Source organism: Gallinula chloropus, assembly GCF_964237585.1.
Source record: "Gallinula chloropus genome assembly, chromosome: 6".
Lineage (NCBI taxonomy): Eukaryota > Metazoa > Chordata > Aves > Gruiformes > Rallidae > Gallinula > Gallinula chloropus.
In genome coordinates this window covers 19,089-46,861 of record NC_140091.1, presented here as the reverse complement: position 1 = coordinate 46,861, position 27,773 = coordinate 19,089, and the positions used below count along the sequence as shown (strand labels likewise).

The window sequence follows — 27,773 nt, the reverse complement described above, 5'->3', positions numbered from 1 at the left end:
GTCAACTTCATTTCCTAAGTCAGATGTGATTTGTAAGACCTTATAAGATGGTAGGTTAAAAAAGGGGTGAGTGTGTACAAACTAAAAACTTGTTAAGAACATTCTCCCATTCTTTACATCTTTTTTTTTTAATACTATGTTTGTAGAGAGTCATCACAATTTTTCATACACAATCACATTTTCTGTTATTACTGTGAAAAATAGTAGTTGTCCAGTGCGTCTGTTATGACTTAAGTCATTTTGGTGCAGAATACATTGTCACTGTCTACCTCTATTTCATTAAAAGTGCTGATAATGATTTTTTTCTGAGCTTATGTAGTTAGAAACTGCTGTAATTAATCTCCTTTTCTCAGTCTTTGTTTACAGGTGCTTGATTAAAGGCTTTCAGAAATGTGTACTTTCACTTCTCCCCCTCCAAGGAAATCTTTATATTGTCTTAGCACTTGATCCTAAGTACTGTAGGGTAGCCAACATTCCCAGGAATAAATTTTGCAAGAAGCTGTGTGGGAATTTGCTAAATAATTATTCGGGTACATAAAAGTTTATGCCTGTGAATGTGTTAATTAAAATAAATCTGTGCCTATGTGCGGAAATGGGCGGCGATTCTGTTACCTTCTAAGAAACATGGTCAAGGCCAGAGCTACCTGCGTTATTCCAAAGGCATTTCCTTTCGGTTCTGTTGAGGCAGTTTGGTTAGGCGAATTCAACTTTACAATTTGTGGCCAGAAGGAAGGAAGGTGAAGACACACGTTCTTTTTGCCTCTGCTTTTCTTCCCAGACACTTGGCTTTCTGTCAGAGAAGAGGCAGTCTAACACCAGCTGCAGGTATCTGAATGCATACAGAAAGCTCGGCCTAGAACTTGAAATTCAGGCCAGTGGCTGTAGCTGGAACCAGGAACTGCTGCCTTACATCCATTGCTCTTCAGTGAAACCAAGCTTCTGATGCTCAGGTTTTTAAAGCAGTGTGATGGGTGATGCTCAGTGCTGAGAGACCGTGTGCCTGTGGGGGCAGAGGGCTGTGCCTTTCCCTTGCTGGCTGAGGTGATGAACCTGCAGAGCGGTGTTTGCGAAGCTGAATTGCCCCCAGCCGACTACACCTGCCCAGGAGCAGTAGAGGCTGCCTTCAGGGCAGGGCCTATCGTCCCAGTCAGAGCATCAGCCGAGGCTCTTTGTGGGGTTTGTTCTGTGCCAACAGAGAAAGCAGGGTTAGTGTACTAAAACATGCATGGAAGGACATGTACTGGGGGCGGTTCTATGTGTAAACAGGCTTTATGCTTTTTAGGGGCATTTTCTGATGCCCCATGACTGGGGGGTGGGGAGGGGGAAGGTGCCGGCGACGGTCCTGCGGGACGAACGGCGTTTAAATGCTGTACTCTTAAAGAGTGTAGCAGATACCTTCTGCTGGCGGCACCTGAGCCAGGTAAGGCTGCGCGCCCGGCGCGGTACTCGCTGTGGCCGGACGGACAGACACACACACAGCTCCAGCGGCCCCGCGGAGCCCCGCCGCGCGCGGCCCCTGCTGCCCCCTCCTCCCGAGGCGGGTGCCGGGTGAAAGGGACGCGCAGTCACGGTGTGGGTTAGAGGCTTGTGCGCATGCGCGGGGATACCGCCCTCCCGCCATTTTACGAGGAGGCGGCGCTGGCGGGAGGCGGCTGCCGTAGGGCTTCGCGCCGCTCCTGTTAGGGGCGAGGTGGCCATGTCGAAAGGAAGCGGTACCGCCAGCGCCCGCCGGCGGGCGGCCGGCTCGGCCGCCTCAGACTCCTATCCGGGCCGCGGTTCTTCCACCTCGGGGTTGGAGGGGCGAGCGGAGCGCACGCCCCGCTATACCCTCGGGCTGCTGCAGACGCCGCGCAGCACGGCGGACAGCAGTGGCGGCTGTTCCAGAGCCGGCGTGAGGCCAGGTAGCTCCAGCGGGGAAGGCCTGGCTCCTGGCCCTGCTGCCAGCGGTCGCGGCGGGAAGACACCAGTTCCCGGAAGAGGAGGTGTGGCGGAGTTTTCCATCTCTTTCCGAGCCTTTACCTCTTTGTTTCGATGTTCTACCCACTTTGCTTGGTTTGCTTCTGAAGAGCTGCTACAAGTAGCACTTGGGTGGAGGCAGCATCATCTGCTCGTTTTACTGGTCTCCTCTTGTCAGAACAACAGTAGTTGTTCCTCACACTAATTTTAAACAAATTTTTATTAATTTCTTTATATAAGCTTTTTAGATAGAAGTATCTGAGGTCTGGAGTCAATAAACTCTCTTGAATTCCAACATGGCATTTGCTTTACTAGAGATGTAAATGGCATTCAGTCAGTGACGGGTTTTGGGTTTGGTTTGGCTTGCCTTTTTTGGCCTGGCCTTTGAAATAGTTATAAGTGCTGTTATTGTTGATGCGTGGTCAGAGTGTTGTGGTCCTACAGTGCAACACTGTTATTTGCCATCATTACATAAAGCTGCTGTTAACACCAGCCTCCTGGCTCTCCCTTAGGGGTGAACCACTCAAGTCCTCTGTCCTTTATGCATCAAGCAGTTCATTAGACTTGATCCTACCATCAGCATCTATTAGCAGCAAGGACAAAAAAAGAAAGGTTCAAATGCAGGGTTTTTTTCAGTGAAAAAATTGTAAGAAGAATTGGAAAAGCTTTTAACACTTGCTGAAGTGTCTTCTGAAGTATGTATGTCTCATTAATTGGGAAGAAAGTAGCACGGTTTTGGATAATGTGCATGATCAGTCATGAATCCTAAAAAAAAACTCAACCCAAAACAAACCCTGAACAACAATCAATCCAAACTTAGAATGCTAATTTCAGTAGGGCATAACTTGTTAACTGTTGGTTTTAAAAATCGCATGTAGATGGTTTGGTTCATCTGGTCTTTAAAATGACTTCTTTCCCTATCTTATACCAGACGCAGTACGTTCTAAGATAATAGCAAAGCCTCTTCTGCCAAACTTCTGAATGAACCTATGCAACATCTAGATGCATGCTAGTTAAAAAACCCAATGACATCTATATGTACTACAGTGCTGGCTGTCCACTCTTTAGAAAGTTACAGTCTGGACTGATAATGTTGTGGGGTGTTTTTTTTTCAGCTGCCAAAGTAAGTTTTGCAAGATTTAAAAAAAACAAACAAAAAATAATCAAAAAACCCTATGCAGCACCCCAGTGATGTTGGTTTTTAACCATGAGAAGATGTCATGAAGTTAATGGGTCATTTGAGAATGATACTGAAGTACTTTTTAGTTTAATGTAATAGAAGTAACAGAATTTCGGGGTTTGCATGTCTCTTAATACCTGGAATTTTGCAGGTTTTAAATAGAAAAACTCTGTTTATGTTTTAATTCATCTTAAAAAGCAACTATTCAAGCTAGATTAAGGATGTGATAGTTGTTTTAATGATCTCAAGAGAACTGAAAATAAGGAATTTATTTAGAGAATTATATAAGAAAAAGATTTTGCAGAGCTTAAAACTGTAGATAAATCTTATGTTTGTAAAAATACATACCGTATTATTATGATTTCTAAGAGTTGAACCCTACACATTCAAAGCAGGATCATTCTCAAGCAGAGGAGTTTTTAAACATGGTTCTTTGCTTTCTTTTATTGTCCTTTTCAAAAAGAATGTTCAGCTTTAAAAAAAAAAAAAAAAACTTTTTTTAAAGGTTTGTGGTTTTTTTTTCTCCCCCTCCTCAGAATCATATTTTGGGGACAAAAGTTCTTGTGTGGAAAATGCTAGCATACTGAATCTCACCAGTTCTTCTACACGGGGACTGAATAGTACATGTGCAGGAAAAACACCCCTCTATTCTAATAGATCTCTTTGCAGAAGCCATACCCCGCTTATGGGATATTCAGGTAAGATTGACAGCTCTTAAAGGAAATAGTCCGACTGAAATGTCTAACATTACTGTATTAAACATACTTTAGTGTGATACAGGAAGATACTGAAATACATTCAAAACACAAGACAGTGTGCTTTGTAATACAGAGGATGCTTGCTGATGAAAAATTTACTCATAAGGGAAAATATTGCTTTAGATACTGAGTAGATGTTTTGATACTGCAACCTCTTACCACTTTGCATTCAGATATAAATTACCAGTATAGTTAGAATTCAAACTGTTTTTCAAACTGTCCAAAACTGAATTGTTCTTGTGGACCTGTTGTTTTGTGTGGTGAACTGAAGAGCCCAAATTTATGTACATTCTTAATCACTGATTCTTTTATACTTGTAATGCATTGGTAGCTCTGTAACGATGCAGTTTTCAAGATTCATGATGCAGATTTTATGCATTATGCACCAGGATGGGTGTGAGTACTTAGGGATATGGTTTAGCGTAGGATGGGAATGGTTGGACTTGATGATCTTCAAAGGTCTCTTCCAACCTTGTTATTCTGTGATTCTGAGTGTTGATCTGTGTGATCTACCGAGGGATCTGGACAAGGTAGATTGGTGGGCCAAGTATGAGGTTCAACAAGGCTCAGTGCCCAGTCCTGCACTTGGGTCACAACAGCCTCAGGCAGTGCTACAGGCCTGGGGCAGAGCAGCCGGAAAGCTGCCTGGCAGAGAAGGACCTGGGGGTGCTGGGTGACAGACAGCTGAACATGAGCAGCAGTGTGGCCAGGAAGGCCAAGGGCGCCCTGGCTTGTGTCAGGAAGTGTGGCCAGCAGGACTAGGGGAGGGATTGTCCCCCTGAAATCAGCACCGGTGAGGCCTCACCTCGAGTACACTACAAGGACATTGAGGTACTGGAGCAGGTCCAGAGAAGGGCCACGAAGCTGGTGAAGGGGCTAGAGAACAGGTCAAATGAGGTGCAGCTGTGAGAAATGGGGTTGTATAGCCTGGAGAAGAGGAGGCTGAGGGGAGACCTTATCGCTCTCTAGAGCTACCAGAAAGGAGAGTGTAGTGAAGTGGGTGTTTGTCTCTTCTCCTGAGTAACAAGTGGTAGGACAAAAAAACGGTCTCAAGTTGTGCCAGGGGAGCTTTTAGATTGGATATTGGGAAAAACTTCTTCACTGAAAAAGTTGTCAATCATTGGAACGGGCTGCCCAGGGATGTGGTTGAGTTACCATCCCTGGAGCTTTTTAAAACACACACAGATTTGGTGCTTAGGGACATGACTTCGTGGTGGATTTGGCAGTGCTCTGTTAATGGTTGGACTTGATGATCTTAATGTTCTTTTCCAACCTGAATGATACTATGACTCTCTATTTGAAGAAGATGAGATTAGTTGAGTTTGTGATGATATTTGGGAAAATTTAAGGCAAACCAATTTTTTTTCTCCACGAGAAATGTATAATTACAGGATAACAGTACAAAGGAGATTGTATGTTGCAAAATATTTATGATACTAAAAATTATTTTAAAAAAACACACCAGAATGAAAACATAAAATGATTAGGTCTCAAGTGTACTGTAGATACATATACACACACATAAATATATACACTTTTTTAAAGGAGAGTTTAAGAAGTTTACGGTAAAGTCAGATGAAATGTATATATATGACATTTGTTTTCCCTAACCCAGTGAGATCTAAACCACCTGGATCAGAGTTGTACTTTTAGTGGAATATTACAGTATCTCTCTGCAATTAATACACCTGATTTTAACTAACAGTAGTAGCTATATATAATTTCTAATTTAAATGACAAATATTGAGTAACAGGCATGCCTTTTGGCCTGTACTAAACATCTTTTGTTTAGTATGGAGATAGTGACTCAGAAACTGTTTTCACTTGCTACAGAAGTGTAGTTAGTTCTGGCAGTCTTGAATGAATGCATTCAATCAGACTTCATGTAAAAGTATGATGTTCATACTTAGGAAAATGTCCCTTGTCTGTATGGTATGGCAAGTAAGGAGTTTAACAACTGGGATTTTTATTTTTAATGACATTTGGTAAACTGAAAGGGCTTTCTGTGGGTATGGGAATGTAAACACATACTTCATTTGGAAACTCAGTATGGCTTTGTGAATTTAAAAAGGTGGCTTGTAACTGAATGCATGCAACTGTTTTACAGTTACATCCTCATCTGCAGTTTCTGCTCATACGGCTGCGTCAGTTATTGTAGCTGTAGTAGAAGGAAGAGGCCTTGCCAGGGGTGAAGTAGGAATGGCCAGTATTGATTTAAAAAATCCTGAAGTGATATTATCACAGTTTGCAGATAATACAACTTATGCCAAGGTATAGTTCCATATTTAATTGCTGTGTCTCCTACAGGCTAATTATTGTGACTTTCTTTCTTTAAAAAAGCATATGACTAATAAATTAAATTTTTAGTTTGTAGAGGAAATTTTTCAAAAGTGAAATTCACTTTTTAAGCAAGAAAATGTGAAATGCTGCAAGGACTTCTGTTTTCTTTACTGTGCCTTAGATTTATTTTGCTATTTTGCAAAAGAAAAAAAGCCCTGCTACAAAAAATACTGTGTTTGTACAGTGTGAGATGCCTTGTTTTGAAGAGCATTGGGCAATATATGGTAGTAGAACTTGCAAATATTTTTTTCATCAGGCAGAACAACTCTTGAGAGCAGAACTGCATGAATGTGTGTGGGGCACGTAGGATAACTGTAGATCTAACTTTCTGTGGTTGCATAAAAACTCCTCCTCAGCTATAAATAAAATTCACTCAATTTGCAGCCGAGTGTTCCATCTACCAGCACCACATACCCTACATTAATTTGGAGAATAATCTCATTGGTTTGTGTAACACCAGCATTAATAAAACATCTTATTTAATGGTTTTGTTGCAGTTCTGCATGTTAGAAAGTAATGTGGCTTGTGGCATCTTTATAATACTCAAAGAAACAAATTCCTAATTTGATTAGAATAAATAGATCTGGCAGAATATAAACAGCTGTCAAATCTATTTACTGAAAAACATGTTGTATAATGTCTTTTTTTTTTTTGATTGTTAGCACTTTTAAAACTTATCCTCATGTTGACACACATAAAAGGACATACTAAACCTGACAGCTGTAGAACTAGTTCTGTAACACACAGTAGTAAAAATGAGAGGTGTACCTTGAAAATTGGGTGCCTGAGAAAATGTAAACATTCAGACAATGATGTGGCAGTTCAAATGACAATTCATTTAGGTTTGAAAGTGAAAAATCGTTTTGCTTGTACACAGAAAAAAGTCGTCCCATGCAATCAAAAGGATATGATGGCTAGATTTCAGCAAGGAAACTTTCAGATTATTTTTATGGAAATTGTTTATTAATTTTAATGGTTTCATAAAGATTACAGTTACTTTTAAGAGAAAAAGGCTTTATTTTTTAGCAAGCAGTTGCTGTGTTCAAAGTCTAGAGTCTCCCTGGTTCTAGTGTGTCAGAGTTAACTGTATTATTGTTCCACTAAATTTGTCTTTTTCAAACTGGGAAGTATTTTATCTGCTCAAGTCGTGTGTGTCCCGTCCCCCCCCCCCCCTTTTATTTTAGGTTTTGACTTGAATTTAATGAAAAAAAAATACAATTACTTATCTTATACCTTTCAGACTTTGTTCTTTAATTCCATTAACATGACTTTCTTCTCTTCCTCATGTATAAAACTCAACAAGTTTGTATCTTCTATAACCATCCAGTGAAAAAAAAAAAAAAGCTTCAAGTGCACAAGTGCTTTTTCCCAAAGGCACTGTGTGGCCTAGTTCCTGATCTTAATCTCTAACACTTCCAACCATACTGTCTGTCTGCTGATAAGCTATTGTCTTACAGTGTCACTGTCCGTGTTTTCCTAGTGATTGTTATCAGGCTTCTTGTATTTTATTTTTAAATATTCTGTAAAGTAATTCAGTAAAGTTTTCTTGTCTTCTTTTAAGTTCCTTAAGGTTTGCTTCAACTGTGATACCTCTGGAAAAACATTCTGATGATGATCAGATATGACAGGCAGCGACAGTTCTCCCACCCCCAGTGCCCTTAGATGATTTATTTTGTGTAGCTTTTGATGCTTGTTCACCTTTCCACTGTTACTGGTCCCTTCTTTCGCATTTTAACTTCTAAGTCCTTAAAATACAGTCTCTTTTCTCATGTTTGTCCCATGGGAATTTGTGGATGATTATATAAATGAATATAAATACACAACAACATTTGTCCTTTCTTCTACTATGAAGAACATTAACGACATCTCTGGTGAAAACAGGACAAGTATACAAATAGAAAAGTGTGTGATGTCTGTAATTCCCTACAGGACTTGTATATTGCATGAGCAAAGCAAAGGTGGTTTAAATGTGTAAATGCATGCCTTTTGAGCCACAGTGAAAAAGGTACAGCTTAGATAAATCTTGTAAGAGGAAGTTAGAACAAAGTCCAAACCAAATCTCAATCAAAGGATTAATTAATATTCAGACCTGTTGAATTTCTTCATCTTCCAAAGCACCGTTAATTTTTTCAGCTGCAAGCCCAGAAAGCTGCCTTCTGCTGAAAATAAGTCCTTCCATTACAGCCATGGAATACAGTTTTTGATACTTATATCTTGCTTTGATGACAGCCCTGTTTCTGTGTTTAAATAACAGGGGATAGATTCCTTTCCTGTCATCTCCTCTCCTCATTCACGTATATTTATATATCTGTATCTACAGATACAGATCAATTTAACTAGAAGTTAGCAGAAAGTCTGGTCTTTATTTGCAAGACTGGAACTGTCATTTTAATATATAAGGATTCTGCAATTATTGCTGATTCATTATAATGTCAAAATATTTTAGCTTATATAGTGATTTTCATTGATTTATCTTGACATTTTTTGCCAGGTTATTACTAAACTCAAGATTTTAACACCACTAGAAATAATAATGTCAAACACCGCTTGTGATGCAGGGAACACAACAAAATTGTTCAGTCTGATAACAGAACATTTCAAGGTAAACTGTAAATTTCAGTCCCTACTTTAGCATTCGTGTTGATCACTTTTATATGATTGCTGATTTGAGAGTTTCCCACAACTTCTAAAACTTTAAATGTAATCAGATTTTGTGTTTTCTGTGATTTTGGAGCCAAATTTTGGTAAAGAACAATCTAAATGCAGCTCCAGCACTGCTAATTCTAATCCAAACAATTACAGAGGTAAGTATATTACTGATTAAAGCTGAAAGCTTGTGGAGTAATGTGAGCAACACTGAACCTTGGAAAGGATCAGAGGTGAAAAAAATCAAATGTTTTCCTTTGCTCCTTTAATTCTCTCAACGTGATAAATAGATGGGGATCATGTATTGCAGAACGGGAAGAAGAGCACCAGGAGAGTAAAATAAGGTGAGATGAACTGGTATATGTAATTATTGAGTATTAAAGCCTCAGAATGTTTAAAAATCTTTATTATTACTGCCTGAATTGCTTCCATGTCTACAATGCTGGCGGTTCTCCATGAGTCCTTTTCTACTTCCTTGCCTTTCTCCTCTTTTTCTTGCAGGAATCACTTGCACATTGCACACATTCAGCTACATCGATGTGCATATCTTTATTCCCTGTTACTGACTGAGATCTTAATAATGATCCCTTGGGCTTAAACCTTGGCAGGGGAAAACTATAGAGTTTGAATGTGAGCATTGATGCTGGCATGAAAATAACTCTTCCTGAAAATACATTTATGTTAACCAAATCCAGGTTAGGTCCAAAAGCTGGAATAACTAGTTCTTGAGAGGAAAAGCAATATCCAAGAAAAAGCCTATCTTAATTTGCTCAAAACAGCAGTATGAGCTTTTTTTATATGTACCAACTACCTGAGAGAAGGAAAGATGAGTAACAGTAGTGTGGCTGGCATGTGCTAATAAGCTAGAATGAATACTTCTATAAAGATGGATTGCTTAATCAGTTGATAGATTTTCTCGGGAACACATACCACTAGAAAAATGGAGAAGACTGTTGGATGAAAAATCCTCTTACAAGTTTTTAAACTATTTGCGTTTCCCCCTGTCTTCACAGAATGTGGCTTTTACAACTGTTCAAAGAAAATACTTCAATGAAACGAAGGGTTTGGAATACATAGAACAATTGTGTGCATCTGAATTCAGCACCGTTTTCATGGAGGTTCAATCAAAGTATGTTTATATAAGGAAAAAACATAGTGTGCCCAGTTTTTAACAGCTTTTTACATGGTACACAAGTCTGTGTCTTGTTGAAAAAGTTAGAAGAACTTAAGAGCTGTTATTTTATTTGTCCTCCAGTGTTTCTCATATGTCCAGAAACTTAAGATACAACTTAATGGCTATGATTGCCTATCTTTCTAGCCTCAGCAAATGTTTTATTTGTACCAGTAATTTTAAGTACTGATACTTGGTGACTTGGTCTTCATTTCAAGTCATGTAGATCTACTGAAGTATCTATATTCACAATAGCAGCTAGATCGTCTAGGGTGTCATGAGCACAGAGACTTAAACGTTCATGAATATTTCATTCACATGCATATATGTGCACGTAAAACACGCTGCTTTGTTAGTGCTACCGATCCCAGTGGCTGTCAAGCAGAAGTTGAATGCGATTTCAGTAGCACACCACTCGGTTTTGTGGTCTTCAAATAGCACCGTTCAACATTCATTAAAGATTGTTTCTTTCCAAGGTACTACTGTCTTGCAGCTGCTGCAGCTTTGCTAAAATATGTTGAATTTATTCAAAATTCAGTTTATGCTCCTAAGTCACTCAAGGTGCGTTTCCAGGGGAGTGAGAAAACAGCTATGATAGATTCATCATCCACACAGAACCTTGAACTAGTAATTAATAACAGAGATTCTCGGTAAGAATATTTAAGTTTAGAAATTACACTTACATAAAATTTTATTTCAGCAAGTTTCCTTGCTGTTTGTGTGAAAGAGCTGATGGTTATTTTTCTTTCTGTATGACAGAACTCATATACAATTCAGAGCTTTTAAAAAAAATATTAGAGAAATGCATTACTATTCAGCACAGAAAATCCTACGAGTGAATTGCAGGAAGAGATGACACATAGTTATCTTTACACTGATTTGGATATTTTATTCAAACTTGCTAATGGTGCTGATGTGTATTAGTCCCTTCTCCACCCAGGCGGTAGTTGTGCTTGGGATTGCCCAACCTTCATGGGCTCACCTCTCAAGCCTGTCATGGTTCCTCTGGATGGCACCCCTTCCCTCCAGTGTGTTGACCTCACCACACAGCTTGGTGTTTCAGCACACTTGCTGAGGGTGCACTTGATGCCACTGTCCCTGTTGCCAACAGAAGATGTTAAATAGCGCTGGTCCCAGTACCAACCCCTGAGGAACTTCACCTGTATTTTGTTTTCAAAGGAATGGTCACACGCTTTTTGGTGTCCTAAATTACACTAAAACTCCAGGTGGAAGTCGAAAACTTAGATCCAATATCCTGGAGCCACTAGTTGATGCTGAAACAATTAACACAAGACTGGACTGTGTTCAGGAATTACTCCAGGATGAGGAGCTCTTTTTTGGTCTCCAAGCAGGTATTACTTTATTTATGCATACATGTTAGTATAGTTTTCAACATTTTTTTCTAATCTATGAAAGTATGCAGTGCGAGTCAGTGTCTTTGAAAAGTATCATCATTTATTAGGTGACAAGTAGTGGATACTTTTTCAGTAATCTTTATTGTGACAGTGATAATTTCTCAAGTATTTGAGAGAAGTGAGCTTCTGTGGTACAGTGGATTGAAGTCAGTGAGCTAATTGCCTTTTTGAAGAATTTGAGTTTGTCTCTTTACCTCTGTGTCTAGATACGGGTATACATGTATATATAACATATGCATTAAAAGCAAAGGCTTTTATACTTGTGTATGTATATTTTTTTTTTACCGATACTTCCTAAAACATGGTTGTCTAGTCATATATAAAAAAGTACAATACTAGAGTCTGAGTTAGTTAGTCTGCCTCAAATTGGATCATGTCATCTTAATCTATAATCCAGTCGAACAAAAAGAATATTGGTGAATTGGTGTATGTCCACCTGTACAATAATCACTACATGTTTAGGTGTGTTACATATAGTTATGACAAAAATAATTTAGATAGCAACTATTTTTAACCTGTTTTTTTCCTGGTGAATAATTTGTGAAGTTAGAATGAAAAAAAAAATTAGTATAAATATCACTAAGTAATTTTTTAAAATAGATTGTATTACAATTTTCGTTCAATTTCTGATCTTTTTACTTTTATTTTACAGTTATTTCAAAATTCCTGGATACAGAACAACTACTTTCAGTTTTGGTGCAAATTCCAAAGCAGGATACAGTATGTTAAATGATATTTAAATGATCAGTTACCTGGCTATAGTATGCAATTTTAAAATGTCATATCTGTAAATATGCGTGATACAAAAAGAAAAAGACTGCACTTAAGAAGACATGGGATAATGTTGTTGTAGATCAAGAGTACATCCTATTTTATGGCAGTAGAAAATTATTGTAGGAGAATGTTAGGAAAATTTGGGTTTGCTTCAATATTACATTCATCCTAGGTCATACAAATTGACTTCCAAAAACATTCACTTTGTCATTGCCTTCCACCTTTATTCTTTACTAGGATGAGAGGAAGGAATTTTCTTCACATCAGCATAAAAAGGAAAAAGAGTATAATAGAGTGTATAACTCTTATTTTTGAGGTTAATACAATTCTTGATAGCCTAAAGACAGTTAAGCAACTTTCTTACTAGAAAGGAAATAATCTCTTTGTTTTCATGTGATATAAGTCAATAAAATTAGTAATTGTTGCTTGAAACAAAGTATTGAAAAAGGTGCTTAAGAAGCACTCTTGACTTCTCAGCTGTGCTTAATAGTACAGGTGCTCATCTGAAATATCCTACTGTTCCAGTCACTAGAAGTGTGAGTGATATGCTCAGCTTGAGCGTTCTGTCATCCTAAGGGGGACCATCAACCAACAAACTGAGATGTGTTACTTGAAAAGCTGCCTCATCAGTGAAATCAAGTACTTCTTGGGAAATCAGTGTATATAGAATCATATAATGGCTGGAGTTGGAAGGGATCTTAAAGAGCATCTAGTTCCAGCCCCCTGCCATGGGCCGGGACACCTTCTGCTAGCCCAGGTCGCTCAAAGTTCCATCCAGCCTGACTTTGAACACTTCCATGGGTGGGACATCTTAAAGATACCTGGACAAACCCCCACTTGCAGACTTCCTTAGAAGACAGCCTTGTCTCAATCATGAAGGATCTTTAGAAGTTGGATCAGCATCCAACCTTTGGTGGAAATCAGGACCACCTGCTCTTGATGATTTGCATCTGAAGTACATATTCAGTAGATTCTTTGCCTGATGAAGTTCCAGGTGTGTGACAGATAGCTTCCTTCTCTCACAGGAGAAGGTACCAGTATTGTTAGTTGACAATAAAAAACTTCCATGAAATAGGAAAATTAAATTAGGGGTGATCCACTGGTGTAGCACTTAAATTTGTGGGACTGAAATGTCTAGCACAAAAACGAAGAGGCTCCCCTGAATTGTCGTGCTGTACACAGAGTGACTGAGGGCAAACTAATTTCAGATGCTGTAAAGGATAGGCTTGCATTTTAGTCATTAATGAATCATAAAGGAGTAACATTATATAGAAGAGTTACCAACTATGGTTGTATTCATTCATTTTCTCCCTTTGACCCTAAAGTGTAGCATGTACTAAGATCCACTTTTAACACCAGCTCAGTAAAGTTCCTGTAAGAACAGTTGCAGCAAAGGTACATTCCATTACAAAATACAACATATGACCACATCTGTTCTTTTGCTGTCCGATTTCATCACGGGACTGAGGTCCCATATTTCATTGCAGATTATGATTCTTCTGTTCATACTGTTAGCATTATTTAGTCCTGTTGTTTACAGAAAACAACTTTATGCAGAAGGTAAGATAAGGCAAGAGATGCCCTCTAACACAGGAGTAAAGAGTTAATGTATATGAACAAGAAAAGATTTCACATGGCTAATACTGCTCATGTTCATGTTGAAAACTGACACTTGATTTTCTTCAGAACCAAACAATGTGCTTATCCATGTTGGTTTCTTGAAATCCTTTTGCACAGAGCATACGTGCCACAGTACATACGCTATGCAGAAAAATTCTTTATCATAAATGTTAATGGGACATAAAAAACCCAGGTAGAATGTGCATGTGGGAAAAACATTATTGTAAGCGAAATCTTTAAACATTTACTGGATTTTTTTATTACATGGGCTGATGTTTAAGGATGTAAATATATAAACCAAAGGCAAGTCAAACAAGTGGGTTGTTGTGTGTTGAACAGCATTTATGTAAAGGTCTGTGCTTCGTAATTACGATGCGTAATGTGTTTGAAAGAGTCAAGCTATGTGGGGCTTGTGTATGTAGAAGATTAAAAGCAGCTTTCATGACTGGGGTTAGCAGAGTGTTCTCAGAGTCAATCATTATCAGCGCAGGCATTAAAATATTAGGCACTGATGAGCAAACTATCACTGTAGGCAGTGTAAATACTTTTAATGCATATTTTATACATTAAGTTGCCAAAGTGAGTTTATGAAGTATTTTAGCAGTTTTCATTAGGAGTATTAATCTGTTATAGGTAACAGTATGAGTTATGCTAGCTTTTAAGTACCTTAAATGGGCAGTATTTGTAAAATGCTTTGACAGGTTAAAACTGCTGAATCAAAAATAACTAATTTAATCTACCTGAAGCATACTCTAGAACTTGTGGAGCCTCTGAAAGTAAGCCATTTCTGTATTTTTTTTTCTAATAAAGTATAGACCTTTTTGACCTTATTTTTATACAGTGCAGTTTGTTAAATTTCATACAATATCTTAACTTGGAATGATAAGGACAATTGATTTTTAAAAAATAGATCTTGCAGAACACAATACTGCCAACATAGTCATTTAACTCTTCAGTTAAGGTATAATAGGCATTTGAATCTAATATTCTTTAAGAGTTTGATTCCTACTCTTACCTGAATAATGTGTTTTATCACAAACTTGTAACTGAAACTCCTACTCGGATTCTGTAAGCTGCTTATGCAACCACTAAGCCTTGATGAGTCTAAGAATTTTCAGCCTTTTAGAAAGGCTACAAGAAGTGAGTGTTCATGTCCATATTTTTAATCTTCAACAGGCTGCTTTAAGAAGCTGTAACACACCACTGCTAAAAGCTTACTGCAATTCTCTTGAAGATACAAGGTATTCTTCTAATACTGTAGCTAGTATGATAGAAACTCTCTTCTTTCTCAAAAATATCTGTCAGATGAAAGATATTGCATCTTTGCGTATTTGTCTATTCTTTTGCCTAAAAGGTCAGGAATTCTAATTTTCAACTAACAAATAGAGGGAGAAAGCAAACCAGAGAGTTAGTTATGATACTGCAGTTGCTGGTGAACTCCACTCCATTACAAATGAACCTGAAAAGAAACAAGCTGCAGTTTCCTAGAGTCCCCATAATAGTACAGAAATCAATTGTTGCCTGTATATTTGATAAAGAATGTATATCTCTCAAAGATTTGAGTTAGATCTTTAGTCAGACTGAGATATAGTCTTCATTCTGAGTAGAAAACAGAAAGGAAATTTAGTGTTTAGTTTTAACAGTAGGTAATGTGCTTCAGGTATTTGTAATACTCTTATTTATAGTTTTGGGATGCTATTGCAAATAGAAATTGTAAAATATGTACCTAATTAGTGATACAACTGATTTTGCAGATTTGGAATTATACTTGAAAAGATTGCAATGGTGATTAATGACGATACGAGGTACACAAAAGGATGTCTGAGTATGAGGACACAGAAATGCTATGCTGTTAAACCTAACATCAATGAATTCCTTGACATAGCTCGCAGAACATACACAGAAATCGTTGATGACATAGCAGGTATTTCTAAACCAAGATTTTTGCTTATTTTCAGTACATTGCACCTGGCATACAGAAACCATGTGGTTGCATGTATTATAATACACTTTATGTATAGTATCTATAATTATAAATATTTATTGTTTCTCTAGGTGGTCCAGCTTTAGAAGGGGGGTTGGACTAGATATCATTCTCATATGTAAAAAGTTTGTAATATTAATATGAACTGATTGTCATTAATAAGTAACTGAAGTACACTTGAGATACATATTGACATTCTCTTTTTGTAGATAAAAAGCTTCATTTCAGTGAAGTTGAATACTTGTATTGTGATTCCTGTATTTAAAACCAGCTAAAACATAGAAATCTCTTGGTTTAGCTTCTTTAATTAAAATATCTGAATCATTTATATTTTAAGCAGTCTTCATCTAGCTGTAAACTACTTTTTAGTCAAGCTGTTAAGTGTTGGAAAATACAGACAAAAGGAATTCTAGTACAGTATCTGTTCCTGTGCTTTAGTAATTTTCCTCTTTATCATGTAGTCAAAAACCAAGAAAAAATATTTGGAAATGGATGTCCCTTTGAAATTTTTTTTTTAATAACATGTCAATTTCTAGCTAAAGGATCATCTTAGTTCACTATGTAATTGAAAACTTAAGAGAACATCAGCAACTTGAGCATGTCATATGCTGTGAGCTTCCTATTTCCTCCTAGTCTTGCATTCTATGTAGCACATAGTGAGAAGTACAGATGCTACTGTTTTTTACTTCCTAAACCTTCCAAAATTCAGCAGCTGTTAAGATTCCAGCATCTATGAACAGATGTGTGTTCCCATTGCCTGTTTTTGCTGTAGCCCGAGTGCTCACTGAAGGGATTCTTCTCTTTTCCTCTTTACTGGGTTAAACTCTTAAGTGACTCCAAGACTGAAATACTGATACTGTCTATCTGGACTTCGGTAGGGCCTTTGATTACAGTCCCCCACAGCATTCTTGTTGCTAAATTGGAGAGACGTGGATTTGACAGGTAGTCTAAGGAATGAGCTTTATGCAGCCATATTTGTGAAATTAATTCTGTACTTAACTCCTTGGAGACTCACTTCTGAGGTCTCTTGTCATTTATGTACCTGGCACATTCAGTGCCCATGAGTCACATCAACAGTATGTTTCTTTGTACCAGCCAAACATGTTCATGTGTGTATGGGTGTCACTGTATGTAATTTGGGTCAAATCTTTATTTGTGGTATGTAGGTATGATAACACAACTTGCAGAAAAGTACAACCTACCAATGAAAACAAGTTTCAGCTCTGCTCGTGGATTTTTTATTCAGATGAATACTGATGCTTCAACATTACCCAATGGCCAGCTTCCTTCAGAATTTATAAAGGTACCGGTACTAAATATGTGTTTTCATAATTTATTTGTATATTTAATTTATCTAAGATGTATTAGATTAATGTATTACATTACATTTAGAGTTACACATTATACAGTAATTTAAGCAACAATTAAAATAATTTCAGTAAAAATATCTTGAAGTAAATGAAGGTATAAGTGGTACATTTTTCTAACTGCCCTCTTTCTAGTTACACTTAATGCAGTCAGAAATGGTACAGTTAAATGCAGCTGTGTGCAAATATAAAGTCATTTATCTTGCTGATAACTGCATTCTTTAAAATGGATTTTTCATAAAAATTTATATGGAAAAAATGACAGAAGGCATTGTTTTTTCTGCTTCCCTCCCCTCCCAGTGTTTCCAGTTTGCTTTTTAGAAATATTTTTGTTTCTGGTGATGTGCTATGTTCTTATTGTTGGTTTGAATTCCCTGTAGATCACTAAAATGAAAAACACATATTGCTTCACTTCAGCAGATTTAATAAAAATGAATGAAAGATGTCAGGAGTCTTTGAGAGAAATATATCACATGACCTACTTGTAAGACCAATTTAAAATATTTACTATTTACTAACTAGATTTATATAGTTCATCTAACAGCTAATTACGTGTTTTCTTGAAGATATCTTTCCGTTAAGTTTTGGCTAATTACAGAAATAATCAAAAGCAACAATGACCAAGTGTTCTTCCTGAGACACAAAGTGTGGGTGTTAAATGTACATTACAAATACATAGCCATTTATTAATAAGGGTGGCCATCATATTTATTAAATTTTTATGGGTGAATTATCCACACAAAATGACCTAACATATTAGTTTTGTAATACAGAATCATTACTTTTAGTTGGTTCCTTGCATTTAGAGTAGAACTGTCTTACTTCTGTATTTTGTTCTTGCTGCATGTCATGTTGCTGTGCTGCCTGCTTCAGAGGACTTAGTAAGCATACTGTTGCCTGACAGGTTTCTGAAAAAGTCTTTCTAGAAACCATGTCGGCTTTTTATTAACACGAAGGCCTAGGGGAGTTAAAGTCGCATTTGACATGTTAATAAAACGTATTTGATTCCATAGATATATATTTAGTTCGTTCTCTTGTGAAGCATTCTTATGAACTGTTGGAGTTTGAACTATGTGCCTTGTGTCTGATACCAGAGCTTGAGCTGAGATGATGGTGTAAGATCTTAATTTGCTTCAAGGAAATTTATACATTTGCTTGCGTCTGCCAGCGATGATTGCATTTTATGAGTAACCTCCCATTCTAACACATGCAACATGAACTTTATTAACTTGCTTTATTTCTGTAAGTTGTGTGAAGTGCAACAACTAAATCAGTGTCTTGTTTCAGAATAGTGTGTAAACTGCTGAACGAGATCTACGAACACATTCATTGCCTATACAAGCTGTCTGACATCGTGTCAATGCTGGACATGCTGCTTTCATTTGCCCATGCCTGCACTCTTTCTGATTATGGTAAGTTTCTTCTTTTGATTCCATCATGGGCCGGATAAAGGCAATCCTGCTGGAGAATATCCAGGCTGATTTATCTGGCTCTCCAGTTGGTAAGCCCAGGTAATTTATTCTTTCTGGGTCTCAGTAGGCTTTATGTGAGTATCTCTGGTCTATCCTTGCCACTTTTGTGCAGTTGTTCTTTTTGGATCCATTCACTGAAATGACATTTTTCTATTTAGCTGCTGTAAGCCTTTCACAGCCAGTCTGTTGAAGAGAACTAGTTTGTGCTTTTGAGTAGAATATGCTTAAAGTTTGTGAACATCTGAGTTTACACTTCTGTTCTGAAAGGGCACAAGATAATATAAACAGATCAACATTACATATATACTGTAAAACAAGATATGTGGCTACTTTTTGTTTATCTGATTCAATTTCTGTAGCACTTTTAGACATTGTTGGGAGTCTTCTATGGTATCTAAGGAATCCAGGGTCATGTGCACTTGTGGGGCGGCTTCACAAGAGCTGAGTATAACAGAACTATCACTTCCCTACTCCTGCTGGTTACACTATTCCTGACACAAGCCAGGGTGCCCTTGGCCTTCTTGACCACCTGGGCAGAGCGCTGGCTCATGTCCAGCCAGCTGTCGCCCAACACCCCCAGGACCTTCTCCTCCAGGGAGCTCTCCAGCTGCACTGCCCCAAGCCTGTAACAGTGCCTGGGGTTATTGTGACCAAAGTGCAGGACCTCCCACTTGGCCTTGTTGAAGACCATCAATGAGCACAATGTCTTTAATTAAAGTCAACATACTTACAAGATACTTACCTACAGTATAATATGGTGTAGATAATAATTTAGGTCTGGAAACCGTTGTAGGAGCTGTATCAGCCTGTAGAAGGTTCTGGGGAGACCTTATAGCAGCCTTCCAGTACCTGAAGGGGCCTACAAGGCTGGGGAGGGACTTTTTAGAAGGGCGTATAGTGATAGGAGGAGGGGGAATGGTTTTAAATTGGAAGGGGGGAGATTTAGATTGGATATTAGGAAGAAATTATTTACTATGAGGGTGGTAAGGCACTGGAACAGGTTGCCCAGGGTGGCTGTCCCTGTCACCTCCCTGGAGGTGTCCCAGGCCGGGTTGGACAGGGCCTTGAGCAGCTTGGTCTAGTGAGAGGTGTCTCTGCCTGTGGCAGGGGGTTTGGAATGAGGTGAACTTTGAGGTCCCTTCCAGCCCTGACCATTCTATGATTCTGTGAATCTATTAACTCATTGTTACTGATGCTGCAATGTAATTTCTAGTTCAGGATGAGGATCAGTTTACTTTGCAGTCATAGCATGTGAATTGATATGTAACTGAACGGTAACTGATAGACTTGAGGCATCACAACCTTCTCTCATTATGTGAGTCTGAGCACGAGTTTTTTCCAGCAGGAATAAGACCAAAGCTTTTCCCATAAATCTACACCTGCAGTTTGTACAGCCAGGCATGAATGTATCCACCAAAAGAAGTGGACTGCTGTTTGTAGCTTTAAACCCCCTTTGGCACTTGACTCTCTCACCTAAATTACTAGAACCTACACCAAGTAATTAGTTCCCCAGTGTTTAAACGTGGAAAAACGTTATGATTCTTCTTTCTTGAAGGCTGCTTCATTTTAACAGACCATCAAATTTAACAGCGCTTCTTTCTTACCCTGAGTTCCTGCTACTGAGATAGACAAAGAGGAGGCATACAGAATATGTTCAGAAAAGAACTGTAATCTGATTAAATCCTTGCAGATAGTCCCAGTATATCAAATGGATTTATATAGGCATAGTATACACCCAAATAATCAGTATGATGAAATAGAACAAAGTTCTGTTTTCTGTGATCATAGAACAAGCTACATATGTAGTAGAAACAATTCACAACCCTTGTACTTCATATGATTATAGCGGTATAAAAAGAAATTATTAAAACTATATTGGCTATGAAACTGGCTTTCAAGTCTTCTGTTTTAATTATTTTCCAAATTTTGCTTTGTATTTTTATTACTGGAGTCTAGCTCTATGCACTATGGAGCAGAAACACTGCACATTAATTTAGCAATGAAGTGTTATGGGATTCTTTTCATGGTAATAAATCATGAAGACTCACTTGACAATCTGAATCTATACCTGAAAGCAGACGTTAATTTTTCCCAAGTGCTACATGTTAGTCTTGCTCGCTACAGGAAATTAAACATCAGGGAACTGGTACCAGAGAGTTTGACTTCTACAAGAATGACTGTATTTCTAGGCACACTACTTTAATAACCTAAAGGGTTCCATACAAACTATGCAATGTTTTTTATCTTTTTTCTCTTTAGTTCGTCCAGAATTTACGGATACTTTAGCGATCAAGCAGGGATGGCATCCCATTCTTGAAAAGATAGCTGTGGAGAAACCTGTGTCTAACAACACGTACCTCTCAGAGGGTAACAATTTTGTCATTATTACAGGACCAAATATGAGTGGAAAATCAACATACCTAAAACAGATTGCTCTCTGTCAAATTATGGCACAGATTGGTGAGTAAGTCTGTACCGTATTAGTAATCTTCTGTAGCACGTTTATTGTTTTCTAGTTAAAAAAAATTATGACGTTGAATGAATTGGCTCTGGAATAAGATTCTGTCTAAACCAGGTAATTTTTACAGAGGTCACTGCAAGGTTTTGGGTCTGCCACTGGAAACCTATGGGGCACATCTATATATCTGGACACCCCCCTCCCTTTCCCCCCCCCCCCCCCCCAGTCTGTCTTCAGGAGAAGCACAGTTCTGTGCCTTAATTCTCTGGAGCACCTTAACCCCGTCGAGCACCTCGCGCTGGACTGATAGCGAGTATCATTGAAGTATGCCTGTCGGGCTACCTGTGTGTGTCATTCAGAAGGAACAGATGAACTTGAGCATACCTCAGTTACGTAGGGAAACATACTTGCAGCCAAGTAGAACAACTACTTCAAATAAAAGTAGTAATAAATACCTAAAATTATAAAAGTAAACAAATTATTTGTAGTCATAATTGAGACTGTACTAGTGAAACTACTTAGCAGTGGGGAATAAAATTTGCCCACCACATCTTTGTGGGTCCAGTCCCCAACAACTGCAAGCTCGTCAGGAATTGCTTTCAAAAACATGAATTCAATATGAATAAAGGAGACTGTAAAGTCTTTTGGCAGCTTTCCTCTTCTATTCAGTAAAACATTATAATAACCATCAAAGTCTGGTGAAGGCAGTATAATTTTGGGCAAAGTCTGATGAAGGCAATCTAATTATTTTGCAAACTAAGATTATATGATAGGATTCCTTGGGATTAGTAACTCAGTGGCTACAGACATGGAAATTAATCCAAGTGTTAATTCTCATTTTCCATCCCCTTAGACTGCTGCACAGCGTTGGAAATGTGATTTCTTAAGGTTATAAAGACAAGCTGCTTTAATTATGGTATCTATATAATATTTTTTCTTATAAAGTAATAGAAGAACAAATCTTACAACACTATAAAAGAAGATGCATTCTCTACAGTTCATAAAGACCAAGTTTAAAACTGGTATTTCCCCCCCATGCTGATATATTGAGGAAAACTAGCACACATCAGTATGCGAAAACTCGGGTTTTACTTGTTTTGTAGGTTCTTATGTCCCAGCAGAGTACTGTTCTTTTCGAATTGCAGAGCAAATTTTTACCAGAATAGGTATGGATGATGATATAGAAACAAATGCATCAACATTCATGAAGGAAATGAAAGAGGTACTAAACGTAGCTGATCCAGGGTCCAAGGCCCATTTTTACTGTTAAGCAAATAGAAGTTGTACTAGTATATTTCCAGTGAAAGGGTTTACTTTGAGAAGCAGTCCAAAACTCAGATTTCATCTGTTAAGTCCATGTGATAAATGACAGAAAACCAGGTGTATCTTAAAAAAAAAGAGATCACAGAATCACTAGGTTTGGAAAGACCTTTGAAATAAGATATTCCAACATGGAAAAAGCCCCTCCAGTGCTTTGTTGGACTGTAGTTTCAATGTTTTGTTGGGTTTTCGACAATAGACGATTATTTTTAGGAACCTAAGCGCTTTCAATTGCCTCTCCCAAGCTGATACAATTTTGGGGGAAAGTAGTATGTTCAATGGAAAAGAAGAAGAGTGCTGTACTACGAGTCTTTGCTTGATTAGAATTAATATCTACCTGAAAGCTGTGAAAAGGTAAAATTTGTAGATCTGACAAGATCTTGTAAAATTTCTGCATTAAGTTTCATCTGAATAAAATCAAATGTTTCTATTAGCTGCAGAGTTCCTATTAAGGTTTTTAAAAATGCATTTATAGGAATGGTAACATATTAAATATTTTCCTAGATAACATACATCATACAAAATGCTAATGACAAATCACTCATCATAATCGATGAACTTGGCAGAGGTACTAGTGCTGAAGAAGGTATTGGCATCTGTTACGCTGCCTGTGAATATCTGTTGAATTTAAAGGTAATTCTGTTTTGGAGAAAAACTAAAACCCATAATTATTTTGTCATATGGATAGTAACTATAGTAGTTTTGCATAATTTAAATTCGGTTTTATAGAGTTTTCATGTCTGAATATGGTATTATTCCTAACTGGTGAATAGTAAGAATGATGGTGATAGAGAAAAAACACTGACATCAACTGTGCCTCTGTTCACTGGTGGTTCTGATTTAGCCCCAGTGAAACACCACCCAGCTGCTCGCTCGCTGCCCCATGGTGGGATGGGGGAGAGACTTGGAAGGGTCAAAGGACAAAAACTTGTGGACTGAGATAAAAGTTTAACAGGTAAAGCAAAGTTGTGCCCACAAGCAGAGCATCGTGAGGAATTTATTCACTACTTCGTGTTAGCAGGCAGATGTTCAGCCATTTCCAGGAAAGCAGGACTTCATCACACTTGATGATTACTTGGGAAGACAAATACCGTAACTATGGACATCCTTCCTTTCTCTGTCTTCTCTGGAGCTTTTATTGCTTCATCGTATAGTGTGGGATATCCCTTTCATCAGCTGTCCAGGTTGTGTCACCGTCAAACTTCTTGTGCACAACCAACATGTTTGCTGGTGGGGCAGCAGGAGAAGCAGGAAAGGCCATGAGGCTGTGCATGTGCTGCTCGGCAGTAGCTAAAACATGGGTGTTCTATCAATGCTGCATTGATCACAAATCCCAAACTTATCACTTTACAAGCTACTATTAAGAAAATTAACTCTATCCCAGCCAAAACCAATTTACTGGTCACCATCTCTTTCTCATCAGAGTTTATTCAGAGTACTTTCCCACTTGCTCGCAAGCTTCTATTTGTATCTAGAAAGAGAATAACCTAGTCTTTTTAGTTTTGTTTAGTACAGCTTTATATGCTTGAATATTAAAGATGAACCTCTTTACCTGGCTATTACCTGTCCAAAGTACAGTGGTAGTTCCACAGAACTGACAAATTGGTCAGAGAGGCTAGAAATGTAGAAAATGGTGTTAGATGATTTGGAAGTTTCACCTCTATTACTATTTATGTGATCAGTCTCAAGTTGTCAGCTTTTTGAAGTGTGTAGGTATTCAGTTTCTCATCAGAGTTTGTTCAGAGTACTTTTGTGGTTTGGTTTGAAAAGCTCGGGTATTTTCTGTAGCTTGTACTTTTTAGGCAAAACATTCCTTAATAGTACTAAGGCAACCGTTTGGCAGTCATTGAAGTTAACCCTAGTCAAACCTTGTAAGCATCATGGATTTCCTTTTACTCCTTTCCTTCCATTGAGAAGTGATTGGGAGAATCTCCATTTGGAAATGAGATCTTTGCCAGTGGTAGAACTCACCACTTAAACATGTTAATTTGGTCTAGTAATTTAAAGACAGCTTTTCAATGTTTTAGAGGAAAACCTGGACCTCAGAGAGATAGTATTGCAATTTATTGCAGGATAATTTCCAACATAAATTTTCATTCTTGTTCCCTTATTTAGGCATTTACATTGTTTGCTACACATTTCCTGGAACTGTGTCACATAGATGCTTTATATCCCAATGTGGAAAACTGTAATTTTGAAGTGCAACATGTGAGAAGTAGTGCTGGAAATAAGGAGAAAATTGCTTACACTTACACACTCTCTAAAGGGTATACAGAGGAAAAGAACTATGGTAATGGGTTCCACCATGATTTTAACTTAGTAAAGATTATGTAAGACACTATTTCAGTTATTAGGCATCTAATCAGTATTTTTCTGCTGACAAATTCCTGCTGAGTTTATATCTCTCTCATAGAGTAACAACTACAGATCTGTAGTACGTTCCAAATGCTTCTGTGTTTTAAGTAACTGTGTAGTGAGATAGTAGTTTGGGATAGTATGAAGAACTCAGATGAAATTCTATAGTGAAAACAACATCTTGGTAATGTTGGTAGCTACTTACTACACCTGTTTGAATGAGATGGGCCATTATGAGCACACAGTACTCGAGTCATTTTATTCTCTGTTTACAGAAGTGAGTGCAAGTTGTAGAGAGACTTAAAGCTGTGAACACTGAGGTTTGTGTTGCATAAAATCCCCTTAGGTGTCTGCCATAAGTAATGATATATGAGTTAAATAGCAGTTTCACCCTTCTTGATTAGCAAAAAGGGATGCAGTTTCTTAAAAAAAAGGCATGAATTTTACAGTGTATCACCCTAAGGCTATTTTGAGAGGTTACACTAAAGCATCAGTGTTCTCAGGAAGGTGGATTTACTTCTCGTTTTAACTTTAGAATAAATCATACTGAAGACTGAACAGATTAATGGATTGTGGATCAATAGAGGAATGACAGTAGGCTGTAACTATATTTTTTAAAGAGTTACAGAAATGTGATTTGATTCTGAAGTTGGATCCTTGATCTAATTGACATTTAGTCAATAGGAAATTAGTTACACATGACTTTTTTCAATATAGCGGTAACTGACGACTGTGAATTTTTCCAGTCAAGCTTCAATTAACTGGATTTGAAACATCTCTTTATCATCGTTTCAGATAAGTTTCTTTACCTTTGCCAGTACCAGCTCAATTTCAGATGCTACACCACCACTAACTCAGAGAAAACATATATTTGGATAGTATTGTCAGAGAACAGGAGACCTTTAGTAACTTGATGTTGGTGTCTTGGCTTTACCTTGACCAAAGCTACATTCTAAGAAAGAGTGCAAGGTCTCTAACACCACCGTACCATTCCTTTTTCCTTTTATCCCTAACGTGTCTCACCCTGCTCAGTTAGGGTATTACCAGCAGTAACTCCATGTAGAAGTGTATCTTTGTAGATATTTTATTGTGTAATTCTCAAAACCATACTCTTTATTTTAAAAAAACCCAACAACAAAATGCAAAGAGAAAATGTGTATCAAAATTGTTTCAATAAAACCCAAAAACTTTCATTCTTCCAAAAATAGGCTACGTTAGTTCTGATAGACATAGTGTAGAAGGTAGTAAAAAAAAATAATATCAAAAGTACTGATTTGTGTTTTATATGTTTAGGGTTAAAGGCTGCAGAAGTTTCCTCCCTACCAGCATCCATAATTTTGGATGCCAAGGAAATCACAGATCATATTGCTAGACAAATTTTGGTATGTGATAGAAAGTTATAATACTGTAACTCACAATTTTTTATAAAGCTCAAGTATATTTTCAGTTTCTGAAGAGATACAGGATAAGCACTGCCCGTGGTTTTGTGAAAATAGAATCCTAGAATGTGTAAGATTGGAAGGGACCTTCAGAGGTCATCTAGTCCTCCCCCCTCCCCCCCCCCCCCAGGGATGTGGGCAGGGACATCTTCACTAGATCAGGTTGCTCAGAGCCCCATCAAGCCTGACCTGGAATGTCTCCAGGGATGGGGCCTCCACCACCCTCATATTGAAGAACTTTTTCCTAACATCCAACCTACTTCTCCCCTTTTCTAGTTTAAACCATCACCCCTCATCCTACTGCTCTACGCCCTCGGGAACAGTTCTTCCCAGCTTCCTACAGGCACCTCTCAGGGACTGGAAGGGGCTGTAAGGTCCCCCCGGAGCCTTCTCTTCTCCAGGCTGAACAAGCCCAACTTGTGCTCCAGCCCTTTGATCATTTTGTGGCCCTCCTCTGGACGTGCTCCAACAGGTCCACACCCTTATATTTCATTAAAATTTTTATTCCGGAACCAGTTACAAAAGATAATATTAAAGGTTAGATGGCTGCACAAAAAAGACCTTGGGGTTAAGGCATATAAGAGGTAATGTTGATGTACAAACCAAAGATCGGGAGATCAGAAATAGAGTGGAAAATACCTAATATTAGTATTTTAATAAAAGAACATCATTGATTGCATATTTTAGTGCATATGTGTGTCTTTAAGAACAGCACAGGCAGAAGAGCACTCCTGAGATGATGGAACAGAGAGCTGTATACCATTTAACAATGAGATTGGTTCAGACTGCCAGGAATTCTCGACTGGATCCAGACAGTTTGCGTATATATTTGAAAGGCTTAAAAAAAAAGTATGAAGCCAGCTGTCCTGCACCCAATCAAAAAGATGAGTGACTTTAACAGGTATTATAGGCTGTTGCTCATATTGTTGCTAAAATTCCTATGATTGCAAGTTGGTTCAGTTTTGTCCCTGTAGTGTTAGAAAACGCTGCTTTTCACATGTTTTTAAATTCTTACTTGTTAGTCTAAATTATACTCACTACTGAAAGACCATATCCTTCATGGCTTTTTCCACCCAAAGAATACCTGAAATAATAACATATACTTTGTATGTGAAACACAATTCTTTTTGATAATTACCTGTATCCCTTTCATCATTTCAGAAGCAAAAACATTCAGTATGTAGTATTTTCTGTGTGATACATCTGGTATTATGGGTCTTGCACCTGGCGCTAAAGGTCTTGCCTAACGAAAAGCAGTCACTGGAACAGACAGTCCATCTGTCTTGCATAGGCAAAGCTCTACTCGCGCTGTTGAACGTGCATCCGTGTGTCCTGTTACCCACTACTCAAGGATTCTTTCCAGACTAGGGCAGCCACAGCTTTTTTCGTAACACAGTGACAGCACATTAGGTCAGTGTTGACACTGTTGATCAGTTTTTGTTTAGAAAGCGAGTAACAGGAAATCAATAAAAAATATCAATAATGAATATCTTTCTTCTTGTTTTTTTTTTTTTTAAA

At 38.0% G+C, this 27,773-nt stretch overlaps 1 protein-coding gene across 1 annotated transcript; it reads left to right on the top strand.

Moving 5' to 3' along the window:
- Positions 1 to 1,696: 1,696 nt before the first annotated feature.
- Positions 1,697 to 27,147, top strand: MSH4 (mutS homolog 4; the record flags this gene model as incomplete). Its single annotated transcript, XM_084265848.1, has 20 exons — positions 1,697 to 1,982; positions 3,673 to 3,834; positions 6,002 to 6,165; positions 8,726 to 8,836; positions 9,894 to 10,009; positions 10,528 to 10,701; positions 11,231 to 11,403; positions 12,119 to 12,186; positions 14,562 to 14,636; positions 15,037 to 15,101; positions 15,615 to 15,784; positions 17,011 to 17,147; positions 17,592 to 17,695; positions 18,499 to 18,623; positions 20,943 to 21,143; positions 22,245 to 22,363; positions 22,966 to 23,094; positions 24,577 to 24,751; positions 26,110 to 26,198; positions 26,968 to 27,147. The coding sequence occupies 20 exons, from the start codon at positions 1,697 to 1,699 to the stop codon at positions 27,145 to 27,147; spliced, it is 2,823 nt and encodes a 940-aa protein (XP_084121974.1).
- Positions 27,148 to 27,773: the final 626 nt, after the last annotated feature.